The sequence below is a fragment of the Drechmeria coniospora genome, chromosome 01 (assembly GCF_001625195.1).
Source record: "Drechmeria coniospora strain ARSEF 6962 chromosome 01, whole genome shotgun sequence".
NCBI classification, from domain to species: Eukaryota; Fungi; Ascomycota; class Sordariomycetes; order Hypocreales; family Ophiocordycipitaceae; genus Drechmeria; species Drechmeria coniospora.
The window spans coordinates 3,472,044-3,497,670 of record NC_054389.1 but is presented as its reverse complement, the minus strand read 5'-3'; the positions used below and the strand labels follow the sequence as shown (position 1 = coordinate 3,497,670).

At 51.8% G+C, this 25,627-nt stretch overlaps 5 protein-coding genes across 5 annotated transcripts; 3 read left to right on the top strand and 2 right to left on the bottom strand.

Annotated features, from left to right (window-relative positions):
* Positions 1–75: 75 nt before the first annotated feature.
* DCS_00819 (thermotolerance protein) lies at positions 76–4,508 on the bottom strand (the record flags this gene model as incomplete). The annotated part of the gene is made up of 5 exons (XM_040798154.1): positions 76–1,907; positions 2,006–2,319; positions 2,376–2,899; positions 2,963–4,099; positions 4,260–4,508. 5 exons carry the CDS (start codon positions 4,506–4,508, stop codon positions 76–78), a joined length of 4,056 nt encoding a protein of 1,351 aa, XP_040659037.1.
* Positions 4,509–6,682: 2,174 nt separating this feature from the next.
* DCS_00818 (eukaryotic translation initiation factor 5A) lies at positions 6,683–9,760 on the top strand (the record flags this gene model as incomplete). Its single annotated transcript, XM_040798153.1, has 12 exons — positions 6,683–6,802; positions 6,864–7,382; positions 7,434–7,647; positions 7,701–8,072; positions 8,121–8,348; positions 8,409–8,440; positions 8,667–8,697; positions 8,747–8,783; positions 9,012–9,062; positions 9,130–9,382; positions 9,486–9,596; positions 9,674–9,760. The coding sequence occupies 12 exons, from the start codon at positions 6,683–6,685 to the stop codon at positions 9,758–9,760; spliced, it is 2,055 nt and encodes a 684-aa protein (XP_040659036.1).
* A 1,381-nt stretch (positions 9,761–11,141) lies between these two features.
* Positions 11,142–12,947, top strand: DCS_00817 (uncharacterized protein; the record flags this gene model as incomplete). Its single annotated transcript, XM_040798152.1, has 1 exon — positions 11,142–12,947. The coding sequence occupies one exon, from the start codon at positions 11,142–11,144 to the stop codon at positions 12,945–12,947; it is 1,806 nt and encodes a 601-aa protein (XP_040659035.1).
* A 1,181-nt stretch (positions 12,948–14,128) lies between these two features.
* On the bottom strand, positions 14,129–16,881 carry DCS_00816 (Ctf1 transcription factor; the record flags this gene model as incomplete). Its single annotated transcript, XM_040798151.1, has 3 exons — positions 14,129–14,192; positions 14,266–16,614; positions 16,736–16,881. The coding sequence occupies 3 exons, from the start codon at positions 16,879–16,881 to the stop codon at positions 14,129–14,131; spliced, it is 2,559 nt and encodes an 852-aa protein (XP_040659034.1).
* Positions 16,882–18,897: 2,016 nt separating this feature from the next.
* On the top strand, positions 18,898–25,117 carry DCS_00815 (RecF/RecN/SMC; the record flags this gene model as incomplete). Its single annotated transcript, XM_040798150.1, has 6 exons — positions 18,898–18,928; positions 18,986–19,079; positions 19,139–22,778; positions 23,662–23,810; positions 23,877–23,972; positions 24,031–25,117. The coding sequence occupies 6 exons, from the start codon at positions 18,898–18,900 to the stop codon at positions 25,115–25,117; spliced, it is 5,097 nt and encodes a 1,698-aa protein (XP_040659033.1).
* Between the last annotated feature and the right edge of the window lie 510 nt (positions 25,118–25,627).

Sequence of the window (25,627 nt, the reverse complement as noted above, 5' to 3'; positions counted from 1 at the left end):
GCCTTCCTGGGCAATCAGAGGCCCCAAGACCAATCTTGTGGCATGGCACGAGCAAAGGAGCATATAATTTGTCGCCTAAATCACAGGCCGGAATAGATACTCCAGGATCTCGTCCCCGAGCGCGAGATATCGTTCACGTCTCACCGACTCTGATATCTCTTCGCTTCGAAAGCCTTGCGTGTGCCGCCCGCCGTCCAGACCGTCCAGATATTGGCAGAATAGAATAAATCCGTCAGTGGTACCGACCAGCTGTCCCAGTGAGCACCGGCGGCAGCAGCGCTCAATCATGTCTCCGTCAATGTGCATCAGTGTAGGATGCCTGGAAGCTGAACGCACGCCCTCGTCATCACCGCCGGTTTCATCCCTCATATCTTTCACGCCTTCGGCTGCCGCCTTGATGGATACCGTGGCTGTCGCTGAGCCATGGCCGTCCAGAGCCGAGCTTGCCATCTTCTGGATCAAGTGCAAGAACCGCCAGAGCTGGATGCCGATCAGTGTGAAATGCTGAAGGGAACCGTTGAGTGAGAATCCAAAAATCTCTACACCGTCGCTACCGCTGGGCAGCGTGCCGAAGCGAACGTCGTGGCCTTCACCCGCTAGCCAAAACGGTCGGCTTCGAGCACCCACAAAGCGCCTCACCGACTGCGGCAACGCGCCTTCGAAGACTGTGGCAAACTCCTTGCCATGTTGGCCCCAAGGAATCCGAATTCCCGCGAAGCCGCCTTTTTGATCGGAAAGCAGGGTGACGGGCCAGCGGCCATGTCGGTCGGTCGGACACCCGGCAGACATCATGTGGACCGTCCTCCTCGAGACTCGATCCGAGTGCATGAGGGCCATGCCTTCATTTCCGTCTGCCATGTAGCGATATCCGATAATCTCCAATGAGTGCATCGTCGTCAGGGCGAATATAGTTCCATGCACTAGACGGAGCGAGATCGCCGCCGAGTCCAGCTCGTACTTACCCATCGGCTTCAGTCTTTTCTCGACCAGGTCCAGGACCTCCCAGTGAAGTGTCCTATCGGCGCAGAACACGATGCCTTGGTCATCTCCGACGACCGAATAGATCGGCCGCCCGATAACCTTCTTGTGCCGCGTCCAATAGTGTAGCCGTGTCGCCTGTCCCTCTTGTGGCCTGCTCTTCATCTTGTTCACGGATACGATGAGCAACCGCCCGTCTTTGGTAGCTACTAAGATGAATGAGAAGGTCTTGCCGGCCTTGGTGTACAGCCACTCATGCAAGCCGTAGATTCTGTCACCGACGTGGCCAAGGCCTGATATGAACTCGGAGGCATTCCCATCCTTGTCCGATGGCACCGATATTATCTCGCCCGATTCGGCGTCAACAAACGCCAAAGTCGGCTGATTATGTTTAAGTAGCGCTATCACCAAGCAATCCCACGTCTGTGAGTAGATGATCCTCGTCGGCGTGCCCTCGATAGGTATGCTTCTGGGAACAAGTCCGACGTGAGGCCAGGTCTCGGCCAGAAGTAGCCTGGATCCAGCCTGAACCATCAGAGAGAGGTGTCCGGAATAGCGAGACAAGTTTCGCTTCAGGCTGCAGACCGAATGCACGGGGGGCGAGGGCATCGACGCGTCGTTTGCATCCGTCAGCCAAACGGCATGCTTCCGTCTGAACTTGCCGTCACGCTTCGAGAAGTCGGTCATCACCGTGAGCGCATTATCGCAGCACATGAGCGCCGTGCCCGTGCCGTTGAATGAGCTGGATGCGAGTGACACTTCCACCGGTGCGAGCCCAATGGTCTCGGCGGTCCAGGTGATTTCCTCGGACTCTTGACCGGGGAGCTTGATGTTGAGGAGGTGGCCGCATCTGGTCCCTGCGGCGATGTGCACTTCGCCTTTGTCCTGGTGGATGGCGCACAAGCTCGTCAGTGCCTCAAATCGGATGCCTACCCGTCCGTGATGATTGTCAGCCGCCCCTCCAATACATGTTGGCCGTGCTAGCTATCGCAAGGCCATGCAAAAGGGATTCATGAATAATACTGACCGGTCTCGTTGGAAACTCTTTGACTTGCGATGACTGATCCGTTCAATGTGTAGACCGATAACCATGGGTTTCCGTCCAGCATCGAGCCCGCAACGACGAAGAAACGATTGGAGACAGTGAGAAGCGAGACACAAGTCGTCTCCCCCTGGACGTCCCACGTGCTGTCGCGATTGAATTTGACCGCGAGGGAAAACGTATGCAACTGCGAACCTCGTCTGCCATGCGAGGATATGACGACTGTGTCGTCTGCAACAAAGGCATTGTCAACTGTGCCGACATCCGGACCGAGAAGTTCCTCGAATGAAACTCGTGTGCTTGTGTCTGTGTCAGCATTCTTCTGAAAGACTGTTCAGCTCAATGTCCGACCTACATTTCTCCACCCCTGATGGAGGTAGCGGTCCGTTCCGTGACTTGGACTATTCCGCCTTGTGCCGTTTCGCAAGCGGCCAGTGTCCTGGATGCAAGATCAAAGGGGGAATCGTCTGCACCGAGTGAGTCGACCTGATCAAAGTTTTCCGAAAATCGAAGCACAAGTGATGAGTAAGGGAGTGAGAGCAGCGCATGCAGTCTTCTTCGTTCTCCATCCCTTAGTGTCAGTACCCATGACTGTCTGACTGGCTCACCGGATTCCACCTCCAGGCCAATGCGCGCCTGCACACCCCACCTCCACTGCGTGACGCTGCCCTTCACTCCACGGCCTGACACTGTGAACAACGTGTCAGGCTGCGTCCATGGCTCGTGGAGACTCGACTGCCTGGCGGTGGCAGACTGCGTTCCGCCAGTGCCTGTGGCCGTGGCAGCGTTACCGGCATGCCGCACAGTCGCGGTGGCATCGATAACAGGCGACCAGTTGGGCAAAACGCTCACTTGTTCGAGCTCGGTGCGAGGCGCAAGCTTGACAAATATCGTGAGCAGCAATTCGGAATAGGGATTGACATCGGGTCATTGCACATATACCTTCCATATACCTCCTGGCCCACTATCTCCACCAATAATCAAAATATCGGAAAAGGTGTCGTATGCAGTAGCAAACGCGGTGTTGATGTTGGAATCCAGGCACCCCACGTTTGTCACAGAAGGCACCAAATCTGTAGCTTCCATCTCGACATGGACGATGACGCCGTCTTCTCGGCCTAGATAGATGATATCAGTTCTCTCGAAATATCCCTTGTGTCGGAATGGCCTGGCCCATGCCGTCCAAATTGGGCTCCCCGTGCCGTGAAATAAGCCAGTTTGACTAGGGGCATCTGTTCGCAACGACTCGAACACTGGCGACCCCGTGAGACAGTCCTTGACGATGCCAATGAGGCTAGAGGAGACAATGAAGAAGGAGTTGTTAAATTTCAGAGGAATAAAGAGAAGCGGCATCTCGTGCTCTTTTGGCAACCGGTAGCCAACCTTCTCCGCGGCAAAAACGCTCTTGAGGTCATCTCCGACCTCCCATTCATAGTTGAGCATGCGAGTGACGGGCTCTCCGAGATTCCTCTCATTTCGAACGACGAGAAGGATCAAGATGATGTGACGGCCTTCTGTAGGCTGGGGATAGAGGAAGCCAAGCTTGTGGATGACGCCGTGTATGGACCGCAGACGAACAGCCTTAACCGGGGTGAAAGTGCCCCGCGACTGGTACTGCGCATTGAGTGCAGACATCGCCTCGAGCTCATAAGTTACAAATAGACCATCGGCAGATGCAGAAGCCATGTAGCGGGATGACGGATCTACTGCCAGATGAAACCCCATGTAGGGTATTTTCTTGGCAAGAGTGTGCCTTGCAAGGACGAAGTCAAGGGACTTGTCAGGCTGCCGCCTCAAAAATAGAAAGATGGCATCACCAGACTCCAGCATGAGCACGAGTAGCTGGGGAGGAAGGCATCGCTTGCTGGCGTCTGCCGTTGCCGGAACTGTTGCGTCTGGCATTGAGCAATCAGAGCCCTCCGGCTCGACGGCAAAGCTCGAGTTTTCGTCGTCGAGTCCATGCTGTAAAGGGTCTCCGAGGACCACTGCGTTCCGGATTCTAGCACCAAAGTCGCTCTTACGCACAATTTGGTGCATCTGCCCGTCACCTCGAAGCTCGTTGATTTGCACAAAATGTTCCTATTGTCAAAAGGTTGGTCAGTCTGGTTGTGTTCCATGGCTGCCGGGCTTGCAACTGGCTCTAGCAGGGACAAGACTGGAATAACGGTCTTTGCACGAGGATTGATGCATAAGCCAAGCCAGGCAAGCAGTCTTTGCTGGTGTAGATGGCAGCACTTACTCCGATGAAGGCAACATCGTTGTGCGTCTCGGACCTCAGCCGGACGGGAAGGATCCAACAGGCGACGGGGCTGTCGACAATAGTCCTAGACAAGATGCCGCATGCGACAGGCAAGGAGCGTCCTTCAATGTCCGGCCCTTCGGTAGCTGCGGCAACTGTGGAAGCTGTTGCCTGTTCCAGGGCGGCTTGAAAGTTTGCCGTCTCCGTCACCCATTCCCCGTCTCTGAGGACGCTGGTTTGGAATGCCATTCTTACGGCAACATGGCACAGCGCATGCAACAAATGAAGATTCGCCCAAGGAACTGCTGAAAGCACCTTTGGATCCGATGCTTGGATTTTTGTTTCTAGTGGCACCTTTGAAGTGTGCTGCTGGATGGAGGTGAATGAGGCTGGAAGGAAGTTCGGGAGCCAGTGACTGCGAGAAGCAGAGAGGGACCATTTTAGCCCTTACCGACGATCGGCAAAAAAATGGAAACGTGATCCCGCTTGAATATGCGGGAGAGTGAGCAGAGTGCTCTTGGGTGTAATTTGACACTGTGGACGGGAGACTTTCGTGTACCGTCGTATCTAAAGCGTCTTGGTGGCGACGATGCTGTCAGCCAGGAGTCGGGCAAGTTGCCAACACCTCTGGCTGCTGTAGGCAACGTGGAGTTCGAACGCTGGACTGAAATAAAGCGCTAGAAAGCAAGGGCTTGAGTTGGAATGCCCGAGATGCGAAGAATCTACTAAAAAAGCCTCGGAAATGTAACATTGTCAGATCAGATGCGTAAGGACGTGTTAAGCAAGCAAGCGTTTATCTATGCCCTTAGTCTTTGGGCACACGCCACATTCTGCAGACTGTGATTTCTTGCATGAAAGCCTAGGAAGGAGATACTTGCGGCATTATACAGTACTTAAGTACTGTACTCCGTAGTTGTAGTTATTAATTATAATAATAACACCCATTCACTTGTACAGTATAGTACGTACTGTACTGTAGTACACTTACAAATACTTACATCTACTTGTGCGGAATACAGTCAGGATTCCATTCATGTTGTACATGTACATGCACATGTACACAATGTGTCGATAGTTACAGAGTATTATACATGTACTGTACTTAATTACTTATTCGTACAACTACTCATGCCAGTATGTACAATACACACACTCCACCGTTGCAGATTCATGAAAAGGCTGCGGCGCCTGTGTGCTGTTTTGCCGCACATGGTTAATAAGAACGGAGTACGAACTCCGTACTCCTAGAGTTTTTTTCCAGCAAATTTCGCCGTTGAGCCATCATACTTAATAGCAAAACCAGTCGTGCAACTACATCTGCATCACAACACTGCGGAATTTCCGCTCACAACTTTTATTTCTTTATTCATATGTGTGGGTTATTATTGGAAATTCTTGACCACGTTGTATAAGTACTGATATGCTTATGAAAGTAGCCAAATCATATCTGAATGCACATGCTTGTACACGACAGAGGCTGCGTGGTTATTTTCCAAAGTCCTCAAGCAAGGCTACTGACTCTTTGCAAATAAGTAAAGGAAGAGGGGCACTTCTTTGGGACCAATGCTCCCCACTCGCCGCCCAGAGTTCCCTTAGCTCCTAGCTGCTCACTCCCAGTACCTTTGGTACTGAGACGCCTTCGCAGCACCCCGAAAGAGCGGATGACAAGTACTTAATACCTCTTTGTGCTATTTCAGTCGGTGTGCTCTGTAAGTACTTGTATAATATACATAGAGATATATATAAAGCTCAAATCGTACAGAGGTATTACTCATAAAGTAACCATGATTATCAGTTAAATATTATTTCTCGTATTAAAATTAGGGGTTTTTACTTATTGAGAAGCTACGAATGGATAAAGAAACAAACAAGGAGACAGTTATACATTTTTTTAGTACTTTCTTGTAATTGTACTCGGGTTTTTCTTTCTGTTACGAGAGTGCATGTACAGTACATGGTACTCCGTATTTCCACAGTACTTGTAATTGCTCCGTCCTCCGTACTTGAAGTACTATTACAAGTAATACTTGTACAGTGTGCACTTGTAAGTACTTAGTCTTGGACTTGCAAGTATCAGACTTGGATTGCGTGACATGGTTCTTCGCCCCAGCTTGGTTGGAGCCGTGGACTCGTCCAACCCACACATGACTTCACTGCGAAGTGCATTAGCGCCACATCCAAAGCAATGCCCCTGTCTCAGCCACTATTTCCAGCCAATGTCAGTTGATCGAGTACCTGGAGCCAGCACTCCGAACTCCGTAAAACTACCAACAATTAACACATCTATCTCAACTCGTTGCGCCAATCTCTACAAGTTCCAATGCATCATCCTCTACAGTCGTACTATCTATTTTCACAGTACAAGTATATTCATGTACCAAGACCATTTCTCTCTGTTCCAGGCCCTCCATTAGCCAGTCACAATGAACGAGCGTGGAGAACTGCTAAGGATGCCTCGAGGGGAGCGTTGTCCTGAATGCGGAAGCCAGAAGTGGTACTTGCAGGACGGATTTCGATTCTGCTCCAAGGGTCATCAAATCGAGGTAAATAGAATTGCTCGTGCTTCGGCCGACATAGACCGGTCCTGACAAAATTACGGCGCAGGGATTCGTTCAGTTCAACGTCGACGATGACGACGATGCAGGCCGCATGGGAACCGTTACTCGACGGCAGAGAGAGTCGCGAAATACCGAGAAACGCCAGCTCGGAGGCAATGCAGGAAAGCTACTATATCTCGAGGCTTTACAGATGCTTCTGAGAAACCAGGTCATGTGGCTTATTACAGAAACCGGCCAACGAGAGGAGCTGGAGACGGTCGTTCGAGATCTGTGGGATCTTCGGATACGTGGATCTAGCTGTTTAGAACCCAATGATGAGGAAGCAGCGGAAGCTCATTTAGAGCTATTCAGCTCTAAACCAAACCAGGAGGAGAACAAGACTATGTGGAAGTCCCGGGCCCGGCTTCAAAGTTGGGATTCGGAGCGAGGCACAGACTGGCCATTGCCCAAAATTTCAGAGACACTTGCTCTCTGTTACCTTGGTTGTATTCTTTTGAAGATGCCGGTGCGTTTGGGGTTACTCCTCGAGCGAGCGAACGACGGGAATATGCCTTACAAGAATGTGGTAAGCCCTGCTCGAAAGGTTTACGTCAAGCACAAATATTGACTACTCCAGTACTTCCACCTTCCCGGTGAGATGCGAGATCGAATGCCGTCAGTTTATGTCAAAGCACTCAAGCTGCCTCGCGTTTCCAGGTTACGTGGAAGTGTTCTATGCCAAGCCGTCATGCACTTGGTTCAGTCGTATCGGCTCAACTATAATATAGAAATCCATGACTTACCTCTGCAGCCGCTGCTTTTGCAGTACGCAAAGTTGCTCGCCTTACCAGGTAAGTGCGTCCAGAGCACAATCTGACTGCCGCCTTGACTAACAACCTTGCAGTCACCTGCGTAATGGCGGCCAGAAGTCTCGCAGCCATTCTCGACTGCCGCATTCGCTTCCCAGTGAACAGCCACAGGATATTTCCTCTCGACCACCCGGAGATACACATTGCTGCGCTCTTAATTGTTGCAGCCAAGCTCTGCTTCCCTCTCAAGACGCCGCATCATGTAGCCAGGTGTCTTTGTACGGGACACAAGCTCGCATTCGATTGGCTGTCGTGGAAAAATTACCATGCTCAACATCCAATCACTGGGACTCGCGAACATGAAGGAGCTCACCTTGAGAATATGACGCCGTTTGAACTGGCTCTCGCGAACGACGGGGAATTTGAAGCCTACCTTGCTTATGTTGGGGCAACTGTCACCAAGAGAAGTAAAATTACCAACGGTCCCCGAAGGTGCGGGTGCTGACAGGAGCAAGACGACAATCCAATTACCAAATTCTTCCCCTCTATTCCCGTCTCGACTCCGACGCCCTCAGTTCCCGCCATGTCCGACGAGGACATTGGTGATCGAGTCCAGCGGATCATAGCTCTGGCTTTGGGCTCGTCCAGAGTATCTGCATCTAGGGATAGCGAGTTCATATATGAGGCATTTCGCAGCACTGAAGATCTTTCTGATGTAGCAGCGGCGCTCTACGAGGCTGCAGGTTCGTAACTGCACACATGCAGCTGCATTCGACATCAGTCGCAGATGCTAATTAATTCAGGTTTCGCTGTCGGAATTCCGTTGGACGTGGTTGTGAGGGCTGTATATAAGCTAGAGCAAAGAATGGCTAGGTGGCAGAGTAGGCAAACGAGCAGTACTTGCTTGTCGTAGGTATTATTGTTCAAGGCATCTCTGAGGGTCGGTCACAGATACGGACAAATGAATGTTGACGTCTGAACAAGATTTCCGTGCTCAACTCTGCAAAATTGGCGACATTTAAATAGCATTTGTGACGACACAATTACTTCTGCGGACATAGCACAAATTGGCAGGTGTCACAAAACTACAGTGTAAGTACGTTGTATGTAAGTACTTAAGTAATTAAGTAATTACATGAAGTTGTATCAAAGGCTGTTGAATACTACGTGTACATATTGTAAGTACATGTACGGAGCACTTTAAGTAAGTAGTTGTACGGAGTGCGGATACTTACGGAGTAATTAATTACTGTACTGTACATGTACTCATGGAGTACAGTATGTACTGTAAAGTGGGCCCGGGAGTACACAGTAGGAACGAGAGAATATCACGTGATGGAACATATGACCTAGGGTTTACATACATTTCTCACTTGGCACCCCACCAACTTTGCACGGTCGCCTAGCGCTCCGAATCTTCACATTGTCAGAATCAGCGTCACGAATATCAGTCACGAGTAAGTACGATTGTTGAACATTTTCCGTGCGATGCATGCTGGTCTAAATACTGACGTTTCAAACCAGTGCAGATGTAAGCTCGAACCTTTCGCCATCCGACCCAAGCCAGTTGGTCGGTCCAACTGACAGCTCATTCAGTTTCGTGAAGACCCTAACGGGCAAGACGATTACGCTTGAAGTCGAGTCTTCTGACACTATCGACAATGTCAAGTCCAAGATCCAGGACAAGGAGGGCATTCCCCCGGATCAGCAAAGATTGATCTTTGCTGGTAAGCAGCTCGAAGATGGACGGACTTTGTCGGACTACAACATCCAGAAGGTGGGTGGAACTCGATAAACGATGGATTGGATAGCCTACTGTGTCCAAAGACATGGGGCAAGAAGATGCGAAGACAGAGACCAAGAGCTGACGTCGATGCCAGGAATCAACCCTGCACTTGGTCCTCCGCCTTCGTGGTGGTATCATTGAGCCCTCGTTGAAGGCTCTGGCCTCCAAGTTCAACTGCGACAAGATGATCTGCCGCAAGTGCTACGTATGTTTCGCCCCAGAAGCCCGTGGTGGGAAGTGATCGCTATGAATTTGACAACTAACGTGTATACGTGATTTCAGGCACGCCTTCCTCCCCGTGCCACCAACTGCCGCAAGCGAAAGTGCGGCCACACCAACCAGCTCCGACCTAAGAAGAAGCTCAAGTGAGGAACTGTACCAAAGGTGTGGCGTCTTGGCTTTCTGGGATTTTGGAGTGCGCGAGGACGAAATGATTCACAGTCATCAAGAGTCTGGCATTGGTTCACTACACTAGCATCATAATAGCATCGGCTCGCACAGGGCAGTCTATATGATAACGATGACAAAGTTCCGTGTCAATGAGGAAGTCTTGCGCACATTTCTCTGGGCAGACGGATGTCTGTCAATCCAGTGCGTACTCTTGTACTCTCTCTTGAAAGTTCATTTGCAGTCGCAACGACAAGTAGCACTGTCCAATTGAACATGATTCAACCAGTTCAATGAGATGCTCAAATTGATCCCATAAGATGTCAAGCCGTAATGGTTGTGAAGCACAAGTATGGGGTACTCTACCGAGATATGAATTTCATTTGAGAGTAACACAAGCGTTCCGAGTTAAGTTAGGCTCTGTCTGAATGAATATTAATAAATTGGAGGCAATAAGTACAAGACTACTAAAAGAGATGTAGAAGAGTTCAAACATTACGAATAATATAATAACTGCATGTATTGATGACATATTATTAGGAGTTTTAATTTTCTATTTACTTGACATACTGTATTTTATTAGATTTAATGCTTATGTTAAAATATTTGTACTTAAGGAAGTTTAAACAAAGTTATATCTTGAGCATGTCTCTTTTTTTTAGTAGCCTTGCTCTGCTTCAGTTATTCTGTACATGCTTTAGTGCAGTACGAATCTGCTCAAACAATCAGATATTGAACCTAAATTAATCCTTTAAACGGAGTATGTAGGTTGAAATGTACTGTACTGTACTTAGTTGTACGGAGTACTTATATGTACGCCCACCTTCTCTTCAACAGTCCATTTGCGGTTCCTCTGGTAAGGGGCTGGCATTTCCCCCTGCTCCGAGCATCCGAGTGTGTACAAGCGCAGGGGAAATAGCGGCCTGGTTTCAGAGGCCCCCCACTCCTTCGCCCTTCCTCTCCTCTCTCCTTTGCCAGAGGAAGCAGGTTGGTGCATGTATGCCGTCAGCCATCTGTCGCCAATCAATGCACCCGTCCATCCATCCCATCCATTCCATTCACTGCATACACCATCCATCCATCCATTCGCCCACTCATACATCGATCTATCTGCTGTGACCACCCGCTCCTATCACGAACCACAAGCGAATAATTTGACTGTCGCTAAACGAACAGATGTGTTGGCAGCTTTGATGGGCATACCGCCGTATGCACAGTAGCCAGCTTGCCCCCGCAACGTGTCCTCGATCGGAATCGAATCGGAGTACCGGGCCTCCTTTGCGCTGCACAGCACGCCTCCAATGTCTGTTCGTAGCCGTCTAGCGACCCGCGAGTTGCTGCCGCCACTGAATTCGTGGTCATAATGGCTGCACCACGCGTTCCGGCGGAGTCACTACAGCCACTGTCCACATCAGCCCTGCTCTCAGCGGATCCCCAGACGGCGGCGACGAGTTCCTTGAGGCCCAGGAGGAACCGCCGGTTGGGCAACTCAAGAGAGGAGGATGGCTTGCGCTCATCGCCGGCTCCAGCCTGTGACGTTGCCTCGTCGTACGACGACTTGGCGGGCGACGAGCCAAGCAGGCCGAAAGCTTACACCAGATCCGGCGTGGGCACAGGCAACATCTTTGGTCAGAGTCAAGGCACCAACGTCGGCACCTTGGGCCAGTTTCTCGGCGACTCGTGGTCGCAGAGCTGGAGCTCGGTCCAGGGTCTTGCCTCAACCCTCCTGTCATCGGGTGCTGTCACTCCGCAAAAGACCTCCACCTTCCAACCGTCGCCCCCTCAGTACCGAGCGACTGGACAGGTTCATAGCCGGGACCGCAGATACTCGAGGAATGGAAGCATCAGCAAGAGCACCGGATCATGGGGACCAGCACCTCCGTCTCGCAACCCCACGCTGACAGACTTGGCCGCTGGATCTCTAGCAGGAAGGGAATCCGCTTGGAAGGCCGCTCAAACTGCGAGCATTCTGGAGGGCCATGATGGCGTCAACGGCAGGCTAGACGCGGCAGGAAGGCACAAGCGTCGCAACTCTGACGATGCGACGCTTGCCATGTCGGTGCCAGAGAATTGTCTCGTCTATGTTCATCGTGTCCAGACGGATGACACCTACGCTGGCCTCATTGTCCGTTATAAGTGCCGGGAAGATGCGTTTCGCCGCTCCAATGGGCTCTGGAGCCGGGACACGATACAGACACGCAAATGGCTCACGATACCTGTTGATGCCTGTGAGGTTCGCTGTCGTCCTTGTGAGGCGCCACCGTCGCAGTCCACTCAACCGGACGACTTCCTGGCGTCAATCTCTACATCGACTGGCAGGCCACCAGTTGATCGGCTACATGCCGGTCCTAGCGGTGGACCCTCGAGATGCACGGAGTCGGAGCAGGCGCAAGATGGAGACAAATGGTGGACACATGTTCGGTGGGTTCGGATTGAATCGCTCCAACAGCCCATTGAGGTTGGCCGCGTTGCTAGTCGTTCACTTGGGTACTTTCCTCCACGCCGGAAGAGCAGCATCAAGGCACTGTCCCCCCTTTCCACTCCTCGCCAGAGCGTCGACCTTTCAATCCAACCGCTCGACTCGGCAGAACGGGAACGCCCCTTATTCCGGAAGGGCTCGCTGAGCGGTGGACAACCTCACTCGCCAGTGACCCCAGTATCGCCGCGCGGTCACACTGCAGACGATTCCGCTGACAGCAGGCCGGCCTGGATGCGACGACCGGGAGGAGTAGGGTCCATGGGTAGGAACATCCGAACTCCGGGGCCTGCAAAGGACTATCTTAACTCTTGGACACGAAAACACATACCAAGTCTCAACATCGATGGCCTGCCGTCCATGTCTGTGATGGGTGCCGAAACGGCTCGCTTTGGATTCTCATCGGATGTATCGGGAATTGTCGAAAGTTCATACAAGGACGGACAAGACGCTGCTATCTACACCTCAAGTCAGGGCGGCGGCTTGGATCGCATGGCGGCCGCTTTTGAGGGCTGGCTCCGAGGTGCCCTTACCAAACGACCGACGACACCGCTGAATGGTGCACGGGCCTGGCCAGGGGGATTGCCGGCAAGAGAAAGACATGACAGTGATGTGATCGAATTGACAGATACGGGGAGCGAAGACGGCAGGCACATCATTCGCGGTGCTTCGGCCACCTCAAAGGTCCCATGATTTTTGGCACATATCCAGGGACGGAGAGACTGCTTGGTGAACATGGTCATTAAATGCGGCGCTTTTGAGACTGTTCACCTCCGCGGCAATGAGACCGCGGTAGGGCTTGGGGTTCAGCATGTCAAGATCCGGTCGGGTGCGAGATTCCGCGGTCGTGTGCCTTAGCGCTCTCCTTGTATTGAGAACGGGGTGTTTATGTATCTTGCTTTCTGCTGGGCAATACTGGGCATGATCATGACATGTCGCCTCTCGACCCTGATTCTGTCTCATGCTTGGATGATTTTCTATATAGCAGCAGACCGACATAAAGGTTCTTGCGAGGCGTTGGGGGGGGTAGAGAGGGGTGTGCATTTGCACAACTGGCTGACAAACATGTGCTGTTACGTGATACTTCGATATTTGCGATATGCCTCCCTGACTGCTGACTGCAGTCTTGTTGTGCACATATACCTCGGCGAAGGACAACTAAAGTTATCCGACTTGCTTTCTAATCATGCGCCATCTACTCATTTGCCTACTTAACTGCTCCCTGACTTCTATTTTCAACCACTCCAAATCACATACGATGGAAAAACGTGGGGCTGTCGGTGCATTGGTTACCAATGCCCCCCCCCCCCGTGCGAAACAACATAATCCCATATGCAGCGACGTATTTACTGTTTGCTCTCGTACCAAAGTGCAGCAGTAAATACAGTCTGGGGACCATATTCGAGTCGTACATACAACTCATATCGATGTAACCAACCGGCGAATGTAGTCATTGGAAGAGCGCGACATGCGCAACATGCTATGTATGCTGCAAGCCCTTTCATTCCAACTCTTGTCATTTCAACCGGTGTTATCCCAAGCGTTTCCCTCATGCTACGATGAGCTTGACGGTAGCTGGCAACACTCCAACTCAAATTGCGACCCGGTCACCTCGATCCGCTGTTTCCATCAGCCCTTTCGATGGTGCTCTGCGCGAGCAGGCAGACATTCTAGGACGAAACTCCAATGGAAGTAAAAGTTAAGACAACTTGAAAGCAGGATGGGTGTATAACTGAGAAGTATCCACGCAGATGCAGCATACGAAAGACAATTCGTGAATGCCATCAATGTACGGAGGTAGGTATTGAGCCAGACGCCGCGGCGCTGTGGACCGCGAATATTTCGGGGCATGACAACGTTGGGCTGGCCCTACCTCAGGTTAAAGATACATCGAGGTTGAGGCCATTTGCGTCACCGTTGATGCCAAAGAACTGGAACCTATCACGACGTGTTAATCAATGCTTGATGCCACCAAGGACTGTCAATGAAATTTCAATCCCACTTGACGTACCAATCCTCGACATTAAGCGTCGTGGGAGCCGGCTGCCCTTGGACCGAGCTGGAGCTCCAGCTATCCGGGCTTTGGCCGTCATGCATTCCACTGTCAAATGCAGGCTGCCACATGTTTTGCCCGGGAAAGGCTTGCGTATGCAAAAGTCCATTGCCTTGACCTTGGCCTTCTCCCCTCACTTGAAACTGACTGCTCGGCTGACTTTGCGCACTAGGAGCTGCCGCTCTGCTGGGAGTCATTTGGGCCATGATGGTTTGGTCCAAACTCTGATGAGCTTGCATCGGCGACAGGTTTGGAAAGACAGGCATGCTCGAGCTTTCCGGGAAAAGCTGGTCTGGCTGAAAATTTTCCCACACGGACTGAGAGAGGTTAGGAGAGTTTCTTGTAACGAGGTAGAGATCGGGTGGTGTTGCAGGCACAGAGAACGAAGGGTTGAAGGGTGTGGCCGGCCTCGTCTGCGGCCGCGAGCTGGTCCCTCCCATGAAGGTGTCTGCCCCACTAGGCCGGACGCTCGGCGATGGTATGCCGGTCTGCTGCACTGCACCGCCGCCTTCGTTCTTGTTCGCGCTTGGGGTCTGCGGCCTCGATCGCTCGTAAGATTCTTGGGGAGTCGGCGCGTTGGCGGTGAAGTCGATGGCCATGTCATCATACTTGCGCTTCGAGGCATCCTGCGCCTTGGTCTGCTGTTCCGACTGTGACAAGCCATGATGCGTCTTGCGGTGCCTCTTGGCCCCGGCCTTTTGAAGCCTCTCCTCCAACACCTTGTTGCCAATGATGGACTCGAAGAGCGTGTATACCATCTTGCCCACCAGCCACACCCGGGAAACCTCTTTCATGGCTTGCATGCAACTTCGCAGCCTGTCTCGTGTGACTTGCTGGATGGACGGAACGGGCGATCTCATCTGATAGACATGCATGATGAGCGCCGAAAACAGACTGTAGACGATGAAGGCGGGACAGTAGCGCAGCTCGTCGCGAGCAGCCAAGTTCTCCACAATCGAAGTGATCATGGCAGCAGCTTGGAAAGCAATATTCCGAGACGGGTAAGGAGAGTCGTCCGGGAAGCGATTCTGACCGCTTGGGGGCATGTGCGCCCGGTGCAGAAGACATAACGTCGTATAATAGGTAGAATGCAGCAGCGCGGACCAAAAATGATGGCGAGGCATCTCCCAGTAGACAATCTTGGGGCAATTCTGGAGCCAATCGGCAAGGGCCATGTCACTGTGCGTCAGGTCGATGGCCGTCCGCTGCCGCCCCTTCGAGGCGACCGAGTACTGCTGGGACAGAACAAGGCCCATAATCTCGCACAGCTTGACGTATTGCAGGAAAAACTGGACGTGAACTGGGTTGGGGGGGAACTCGCTGGCACAATCTGGCTCGTCCTCGACGAAGTCGTCGATGGTCAGCATCTCGACGTCCGAGTCGTCGAGGTTGATGTGGACGGGACGACCCAACGCCACGGCCACGGAGCGGTCGCGGGTGAAGAGCGTCCACCAAATACGCTTCCACAGTCTCTTGTCCGACAGACTCAGCTGGGATTGCTCTACGCTGCGATGCATGCCAGAGCCCTGGGCGACAATGGTCGCGACGCGACTCCAGTAGAAGACGTTCTTCGTCACGTCTTCCGGTCCCTCCCAGTACCAGCCCAGGAGAAGCAGGGACTGTACGATCGTTACGCGGTCGTCTTCATAGTTGGCGTCGTAAAGGGCCTTGGCGCGCTTATAGAAAGTCAGAGCGGCAGGCGTGGTCGAGCCGTTGGAGTCCATGAGCTGCGCGTTGGTGCATACGCGCGAGCCAGCGAGCAGGACGGCCTGAAGCAGGAGTAGAGAGGGAGGATTCTTGGCATCGGAATATTGCCTCATGAAGCGAGTACGATTGATGACCGGCACGATTGGGTGGACCCAGTTAAAGTAAGCGTCAACCAGTTCGTCGCAGAGAGATCTGGGCGGCAAGAGGAAGGCCCCTCGCTGGTGCAGGATGTCGATTTCGACATTGTCAAGCTCTGTGAGCCTGGCTCGAGTGCCACGCACGTTTTCGGGAAGAGGATAGTGGACGACATCCGAGGAACCCTGGCGGTCGTGAACAAGAAGAGTGAGGTTTGAGGATTCTCCGAGGTAAGCAACCCGGCCAGCTTCGGTGATGGGGGCACGTGTGAACTTGGGCTTCATGATCAGGTTTAGGTAAGTGTCATTGTCCGCCTCTTCTTGCCTCGCCTGTGCTTCGGTTATGGACGAGGAAGGGGTTCCTTCGACAGTATGGGTCACAGTCGGAGCTCGGGGATATGCATTTGTCGCAGGTACACTGAAAGGCGGTGTCGGCTGCCGTCGTTCGTCTTGGCCTTCACGATCGCTACAACATGAAAGACGTCAGTACTGGTGATCGAGGCAGGAAGCGACTAAGGCTCATCGATGATTATGAATACAAAAGTTCTTCTGTGTGCGATGGGGGAACTGTTGACGGGGAAACGTACCTATCAGAGTCTTTCGAAGCCTGTCCCGTTGCGCTCTGGGCCTTTTTTCGCTTCGGCGTCGGGATACGGCATTCGATTTGGAACGCGACGCAGTTGGTGCAAGGTACCCCAAGGCTGGCGGCGTCGCATCGAACCTGGGCGAACATTAGGGAGTTAGCAAGTTGCGGGGATGAGCATAGCTGCAGAAGCAGATCTGTAAATTTACCTTTCTAGCATGACAGGTCTGGGAATCCGACACATCTTGTCAACATCGACTCAATTCTAACAAAGTGCAGGGAGGGAGGGGATGGGGCGTGTAGGTGGGGGTTGGTGAGTATGCTTGCGTTTGCCTCGGCTCGCGGAACTTGGGGTAGGACGGCAACTGGCAGAAAAGATCAGCCGAGAAACATACCTCACATGCTCTCGACGCTCGCTGCCTGCAAGAAGAAAGGCGTCAGCAAGGGTGGGTGTTTGTGTCATGACGAAGGCAGGCAAGGAGGAAGGCAGGCGGGCAGGCAGGGTGGCAGGCAGGGTGGCAGGCAGGTAGGTAGGTAATACGACGACGACTACCTACCGCTTCCAGGTACTTGCGTGCAGACATACCTCCTGAAACTCATTTGCTGAGCGGCCGCAGCTGCAGCCGCCGCACTGCTTTGCGCTGGCGGCGATGACTGGGACAACGACCCAGGTTGCCTTTGATTTGACTGCGGTGGTGGTTGCTGGAGGCCGACATCGTGGGGAGACATATCGGCGTCCATGCTGTGCAGCGCATCCGCCAAGGAGAATTGTCTTGACTCGTGAACTCGTAGGGGAGAGCGGAGGTGCAAATCTGGTTCGGAAAAGAAGCGGTCGTGAGCGGACGGACGAATATCGGTAGGAGGGGTGACGTTGGAGGCGGACGGTGCGCGGCCAATCGACACCGCAAACTGCTGCAGCGTGAGTACCTAGTAATGATATCTGCTGGGTAGGTAGTGCAAAACAGTGGCCGTGTAGCCGCGAACAGGCAGGACTGGCGAGCGAGGTCTGGATGAGGATGAAAGAAGACAGGCCAGGATATAATTAAATATCGACCTCATTCATTACAGCAAGGAATAGCCGGCGCTTCAGGTTTTCGATGTACCAGGTACCTACTTGCCTTAGAACATTTGGTGCCTGCGACCGAATTGAGGTCAGTAGACAGCTGGACCAGGGCAGTGGGTACTCCATACATGTACTCTGTACTCCGTACAACTGGTGTAATTATTATTACAATGTGCCAGCCATAAGCACTGCTCACAAGTAGGTGTAATGGATTTTCTACTGTATATTACTCCGTGACTCTTTGCTCCGTACTTACGTACTTCAGTTGCAGCAGTTAAGTCTTATTATTCCCATAGGCTTGAAATAATTGTTCATTATTAAATCAGTTTTTTTTTTGGAATATTGAATCAGGACCCTTAATCTAATACTTTATATAAAATGCTCCAAAACCTATTTATTTTGTTTTTATATGAAAAAAATAGTGGAGTAGTAACAAAACTAATAATAGTATTAAATAAGTCAGAAAATTTTATTCACTTATAAATATCTACAAATCAGTAAGTATGTATATCTATAACTTTAGTATGAATTATGTTAATAATTTCCCCCTTCTCGTCACTTGTATGGTACATACTTGCAGGTATATTTGCTCTTTCATTGAATCTCTACGCAGTACAATTCGTACAGTACTCTGTACGGAGTATTAGTTTAGATTGTACGGAGTACTTGTACATCCTACTTGTACTTAAATGCAGCACCTGCAGGCGTACATGTACTTACGTCCGCATGCGCAAGTACAGTAAGTATGTATCCTGTCTGTCCATTTTCCCTTTTAGTCGATTTGGAAGTTCGTGTGGAGCCCCCACTTGTCCTACTTCCTTCACTGGGCTGGTCGCGTGAACCTAAATGTTAGTTGTCGCGTGCCCTCAACGCGTTGGTGCTGTAGTAACTTCTGGCAAGACTAATCAAGAAACTGCCCCAACGTTAAGCACTCAAGATATTATGTACCACCATTGTGCGAGAATCGTCTTGGAGCCTGTTTAAGTCCCAACCTTCTCTGGCCCGCAGTCTGCTCGTAAGGCTGTGACGACCGCGTTTCTACCTACGATTCAAGTTGGCTGGGTCAGGTCTTGCCTGGGTCGGATACCCGGACTGCTGCGACAATGGGCAAACTCATTAGGCTTGAGCTCTTCAGTAAGTCTTCATCGATTCTCGTGCTGGCTCACCAGTCAGTTAATCTGATTCGTTTAGACTTCAAATCATACAAGGGTCACCACACTCTCCTCTTCGGTGACTCGTATTTCACCTCTATAATTGGTCCCAATGGATCTGGAAAATCGAATTCGTACGTCTTTTTTTCACCTGTACCCTCGTGAAATGCATGTCATCTAACTGCCGAACCAGTATGGACGCCATCTCGTTCGTCCTTGGCATCAAATCGTCTCATCTGCGCTCCGCTCAACTGAAAGACCTCGTCTATCGCGGCCGTGTCCTCAAGACTTCCAAGATTAACGATGACGGATCTGCAGATGCGACTGGCGTTATAAATGGATTCCGGGACGACGACAAGGCTTCTCGAGATGACCCAAAGACTGCCTGGGTAATGGCTGTGTATGAGGACGACGCCGGTGAAGTGCAAAAATGGAAGCGGTCCATCACGAAGCAGGGCGCCAGCGAATACCGAATCAACGATCGCGTCGTTACCGCTCAACAGTACAACGAATCCCTCGAAACGGAGAACATCCTCATCAAAGCTCGCAATTTCCTCGTCTTCCAAGGCGACGTGGAAGCAATTGCCTCGCAGTCACCGCAGGACTTGACGCGCCTCATTGAGCAGATATCTGGCAGTCTGGAATACAAAATGGAATATGAGAGACTTCAGGCAGAGGCCGAGCAAGCCGCTGAGAACCAAAATTTTCAACTGCATCGACGTCGCGGTATCAACTCTGAGATCAAGCAGTACCGCGAACAGAAGAAGGAGGCGGATAGCTTCCAGAAGAAAATGGACGAGAAAGAGGCCGCGATCATCACACACTGCCTGTGGAAACTTTATCATTTTGAAAAGGCGATGGAGGTGTCAAGTTCTGCTATTCAAGATCACCAAGAAGACTTGAAGGAACTGCGCCGAAATGTGCAAGCTTACGAAACCCGTCTGAACACAGCTCGAACGGACCAGAATTCTGCCGGCCGCTTGGTCGTTCGAACCGAGAAGGAGATTAAGGTCAAGGAGAGGACAATCGAGGATAGCAAAAATGCCCTGGTTCCATTTGACGAGAAAATCCACGAATCTTCACAGCAAAGCGACAAACTCCAGAAACAGGTCCAAAAGATAACCAAGGAGGGGGATGAACAGACGGATACTGTCAACAAGGTTCGAAAGGATATCGAGAGTGTCAGCAAAGCTCACGAGAATTTTGAAAAGAAGATCAAAGAGCAGATGCAGAAGCAAGGTAGGGACATAAGTGACGCGGACCGGAAGATGTACAATACGCTTCGGTCCCAAGTCATGTCTCGCGCCGGCGCCAATCAAGCAAAGCTGGAAAATCTAGAGCGTCAGCACAAGGCTGACGAAGTCACCGTCAATAATCTGAAAGGCAAAGTCGACGGCATTACTGCTGCCATGGAGAAGGCCAAGGCGGAATTGGCTAGTACGACCGAACGACAGGCTGCTGCCGAAGCTGCGGCCAAAGAGATTGCCAATGAAATTTCCAGCAAGAAAGCGGAGTTTAATCGACTCCAGTCCGAGCGGGTGCGAACCAACCAGAAGCGAACCGAACTGGAGGAAAAGCTTGAGGATGTGGCGAGGAAACTCAGGGAGGCAGATGATGGTCAACGGCAGAACGACCGCGAGGTGCGAATGAAGGATATGATTTCAACGTTGAAACGAATGTTTCCCGGCATCCATGGCCGCATCGGCGACTTGTGTGCGCCAAAGCAGAAAAAGTATGACGAGGCCATCATCGTCGCTTTGGGTCGAGATTTCGACTCTGTCGTGGTGGATACGGAAAAGATTGGTGTCGACTGTGTCCAGTACTTGAAGGAGCAGAGGTTTGCGCCGATGACATTCATTCCGCTCGACAACATCAAGGTCAATGCCGTCAACTCAGTCGTCAAGGGTGTTTCGGGGGCGAGGTTGACAATTGACACCATCAATTTCGATCCGGCTGTGGAGAGAGCCGTTTCCTACGCTTGCGGCAATTCGGTTGTGTGCGATAGCCTGGAAATCGCCAAGCAAATTTGTTATGAGAAAAGGATAGCCGTCAAAGCAGTGACGTTGGAAGGATATATCATCCACAAAGCAGGACTCATGACTGGCGGGCGTGGTCCGGAGCCAAAGGGCGGGAAACGCAAGTTTGAAGAGGCCGATGTTCAGAATCTGCAGCGCATGGCCACCAGGTTGCGGGACGAGGTGGACCGCCTGCCGAAGGAGGATAGGCGCGGCTCGCGAGAAGAATCCCTTCAGATCGAGCTGGCCGGGCTTGAGCGACGGCTTGCGTCGACCAACGAGGAGGCGATAGCGTTCAGGGGGAACGGGAGCAGCAAGAAGCGCGAACTGGACAACCACGAGAAGCAACTGCGGGAACTGCGACCAAGACACGAAGGGCAAGTCTCGCAGCTGGAGAGCATCAAGACGTCGGTGCAAGAATTCAAGGATGCCATCGCCCGGGTCGAGGACGAAGTGTTTGCCGCCTTTTGCGAGCGCCTTGGCTACAGCGACATTCGTGCATATGACCTCTCCCAGGGCAAGTTCGAACAAGAGGTCTCCGAGAGACGGAGTCAGTTTGAAGTTCAGAAACAGAGGCTCGAAAGCCGGCTGGCTTGGGAACGTGCTCGTTACGGCGATACCGAGGCGCGGATCGGACGAATGCAAGAGCAGATAAAACGGCTAGATCAAAACATCAAGGCCTACGCGCGCGAGAAGCAGAATATCGATGAGGCGATAGTCCAGGAGCAAGACGAACTCGAGGCGCTGCGCGAGACATTGGAGGAGCTAAAAGCTGACCTGATGGACAAGAGCAGGATCGTCAGCGAGGTCCGGACTGACCTGCAGCGGCGGAGCAAGGAGATCGAGGAACGCCAGCGACAAGTTAACGCCCTGGAGACGACAGTCCAGAGAAACAGCGCGGGCAGGTCAGCTTTGCTCCGGAGATGTCGATTGGAGCAGATCCAAATCCCGTTGGTGGAGGGAACGTTGGACAATCTTCCCAACGAGGATGGCTTGCTCCGGCAAGAACCCGAATCGATGGATGTGGACGAGGGCGGCGACGGCGGTGGAAACGACGACGACGAGAACATGATGGACATGGCCCTCGACGATCACGGCATCGAAATCGACTATGATGGCGTGGACGACAAGCTGAGGGCATCGGACGAAGCATCAATCGAGGACGGGCTGGTGGAAAACATTGCCCTTCTCAACACAGAGTTGGAAAAGCTCAATCCCAACATGCGGGCGATGGAGCGGTTGGAGAGTGTTGAATCGCGCCTCAAACTAACGGACCAGGAGTACGAAGAATCCAAGTCGACGGCGCACGCTGCCAAGGAAGCTTTCAGCGCCATCAAGCAGAAGCGATACGACATGTTCAACAAGGCCTTCACCCACATCCAAGCTCAAATCTCGCACGTGTACAAGGATCTCACGCGGTCAGAGGCTTATCCCTTGGGTGGCCAGGCGTACCTGGACATTGAGGAGGACACCGACATGCCGTACCTGTCTGGCATTAAGTATCATGCCATGCCACCGCTGAAGCGCTTTCGGGACATGGAGCATCTCTCCGGCGGAGAGAAGACGATGGCGGCGCTGGCCCTCCTCTTCGCCATCCATAGCTACCAACCTAGTCCTTTCTTCGTCCTCGACGAGGTCGATGCAGCGCTGGACAACGCCAATGTTGACAAGATTAAGAAGTACATCAGGGAGCACGCCGGTCCTGGGATGCAGTTTATCGTCATCAGCCTCAAGACGGGCCTGTTTCAAGACTCAGAAAGCTTAGTAGGTGTCTATAGGGACCAAGAGGTCAATAGCTCAAGGACGCTCACATTGGACGTAAGTTCCACCCCCTCCTCCCCTTGGTCCCATACTTTGTTGCTGGTAGGCTAAGAGATGAAATCATTTCGCAGTTACGAAAATACGCTTAGCTGGTGAGATCGGGCGAACCAAGGTTAATAAGGCGGCGAGTGAACAGGCGAAAGGTGCTCCTGCGGATCATCGTCGCAACGGGTCGCTCAAAGGTTAAGCGTGCTACCTGTCACGGCGTACGCTGGGGCAATCTTTGATGGTTGAGACTCTAATTGATCCATCCATCCATCCATCCATCCATTCGGGTGAGTGTGTATCATAAACTCTTTCAAATAATGAGCCTGCTTGGAGGAAAATATACACGCGAGTTGTCGTGTCAATACAGCCTCATGATCATTGTTTTCGTGACTGTAAGGGTACCGTCATATTCATTTGACGATTACATTCACCTTGCAGGCTTGTGTGTATTTGCAGAAAGCTAGATATATGAAAGCTTTCTCGATTGGATAGTGCAACGAGTATTTCTAATTGCAAAGTAACGAAGCTCCATTTATCACAAAATACCGAACCAAGGTGTACGGAGTATTATTACAGTTCATCGGTACTCCGTACATGTACCTGTAATTCATAAGTACAAGTGCTAAAGTACTGTAAGTGCTTGACTGCCAGTAAACCTAGCTGTGGGTCATGCCTTGCTGTCATGACTAAGCTTTGCTTAGGAAGGGGAGGCCTTAGGCCTCACTTGTTCCTTTTGCCCTTTTTGATCTATTTTGGCAGTTGCGTTCAGAACGAAAGGCGTAGACCTCAATTTATTGGGATCAAGCCCATCTCACGATGTTCATCATTGTCATGTGTTGATCATCGTTCTTTTTCTGGCTAAATTGTCAGCGCCCGAGCTGCTAGCATCCAGACCTGGTCACTCTACCTCCACTCCACCCATCTGGGTGGTTTGATAGCCATCACCATGGACCTCGCTGTAACACTCATAAAGTCTGTCATGCGGGCGTTTTATCAGACCCGAGACATTCTTGTGGTGGATGCATTAATTCTTCACGAGGCGTATGTTTGTCCCCTGTTGCCGTCCCTCGAATCAATGGTTTTGTTCCCTAATTAGTCCTCGAGCAGGCTCCGAGATGACGACCTGGCATATCTCATGGCCACCAATACGAAGGACCTCCACAAAATATGCGGTAAATTACGCGAAGACCGCTTCATTACAGTGTATATTCCCGCTACACTCCAAGAGCCGCAAAGTATTCTGCGCTGACCTTGGACGTAGACATACGAGGCAGGAGCTTCGTGAAGGAAATCCCCGACCAAGCAGTCGAACATGGTATTACATCAACTACCGTCACGCCATAGACGCCATCAAGTGGCGCGTCTTCACCATAGATAAGGAAGTTCAGGGAGGTACTCTGCCAGCCAACGAAAAGAAGGAATACTTTTGCACGTTTTGCAAGGCCGAGTGGACAGCCATGGAAGTCCTCGACAACGTCGGACCGTCCGGCTTCCTTTGCCATCGGTGCCGGCACACGTTGTCTGAAGCCGATCGCAACTCAGGAGGCCATGAGCAGTCGACGCGACTCAACGACCAGTTTAAATTCATTAGCGAGCTGCTCCCCAAGATCGACGCAGTGCACATTGCCGAGTGCAGTTTCGACCGAGCTCTGTCAAAGGCGCGACCTGTGATACGGGATGCTACTCACCAGCGCGCTCCGACGGTTGCCGTCGACGCTGGCATGGATCGGCCCATGGCTGTCAAAGGGCTGGCCAACACGGGCCCGCAGTCTATTGCCGTAAATATATCAACCTCGACAGGCTTGTCGACGGCCGAGCGAGAAGCCGAAAGGGCACGCAAGGAAAAGATAGCGCAGCAGAACGCGCTGCCATTTTGGATGTCGAATAGCACAGTCACTGGCGACTCGTTCACGGGAGCCATCGGGGCCAGCGCGACGGACCTGAAGAGGGAAGCGCCTAAGGATGCTGCAAGTAATCAGTTGCGAGGCAACGATTCTAGTGCCCAGATCGATGACATTTTTGAGAAGCTGAAGGCGGAACAAGTGGCAGAGAGGGCCCGGGAGGAGGCGAACGACGATGAAGACGAGCTCGACTCGAACGAGGAAGATGAAGCGGACGAGTTTGAGGACTTGCCACTAATGACTGGGGATAGGTCAGACCCGTCTGTGCTTGGAGCTTCGGCAAGCGTCATGGGCGACACTTTGAGCGGTGAAAATCACTCTGATGAGAGGGCCACCAAGAGAGTTAAGATAAAACCGGAGCCGAACCAGGACGCCAACGCAGGAATTTCGGAAAATTCCGAGGAGGAGGAGGAGGAGGAGGAGGAACTTGAATTCGAGGATGTATAAGTGCATAGCAAATCTGCATGGTGCAAGTACGATGTATTGTATTGGAGGTTGCTATTTACAAGGCTACCAAGTTCAATTGCAAGGTAAGACTTGAGATGATGCTCCTTGTGCACGTTGTGCCTACAAGGCCTGCGTTGACCGGGAATCTTGTGTGTCTTTTTGCATTCGAATTATAGAGGTTGCAGCGGGTGTTATGATATAAGGGCGGGTGCCTCCACCTCGTCTCACTGGGCTGCCTGCAATGAACGTGGCTAATGCTGCGTTTTGATCCTGCCTGCAGTGGCGATCTTATCGTGCAACTATTTTGGTACTATTGTCATTGGTATCATCAGCATCAGCATCAGCATCAGCATCATCATCATCATCACTGTTCATAGAGGGAAAGAGTAGTCATGCTCACATTTGGGAAGACGTACAAGTAATATGAATAGCTAGCTTCGTTAAGATTTCAGGCCGGTGGCTAGACCCGCTAGGAATCTGCGTTGATCCATGAATAGACTGCCTCCTGGA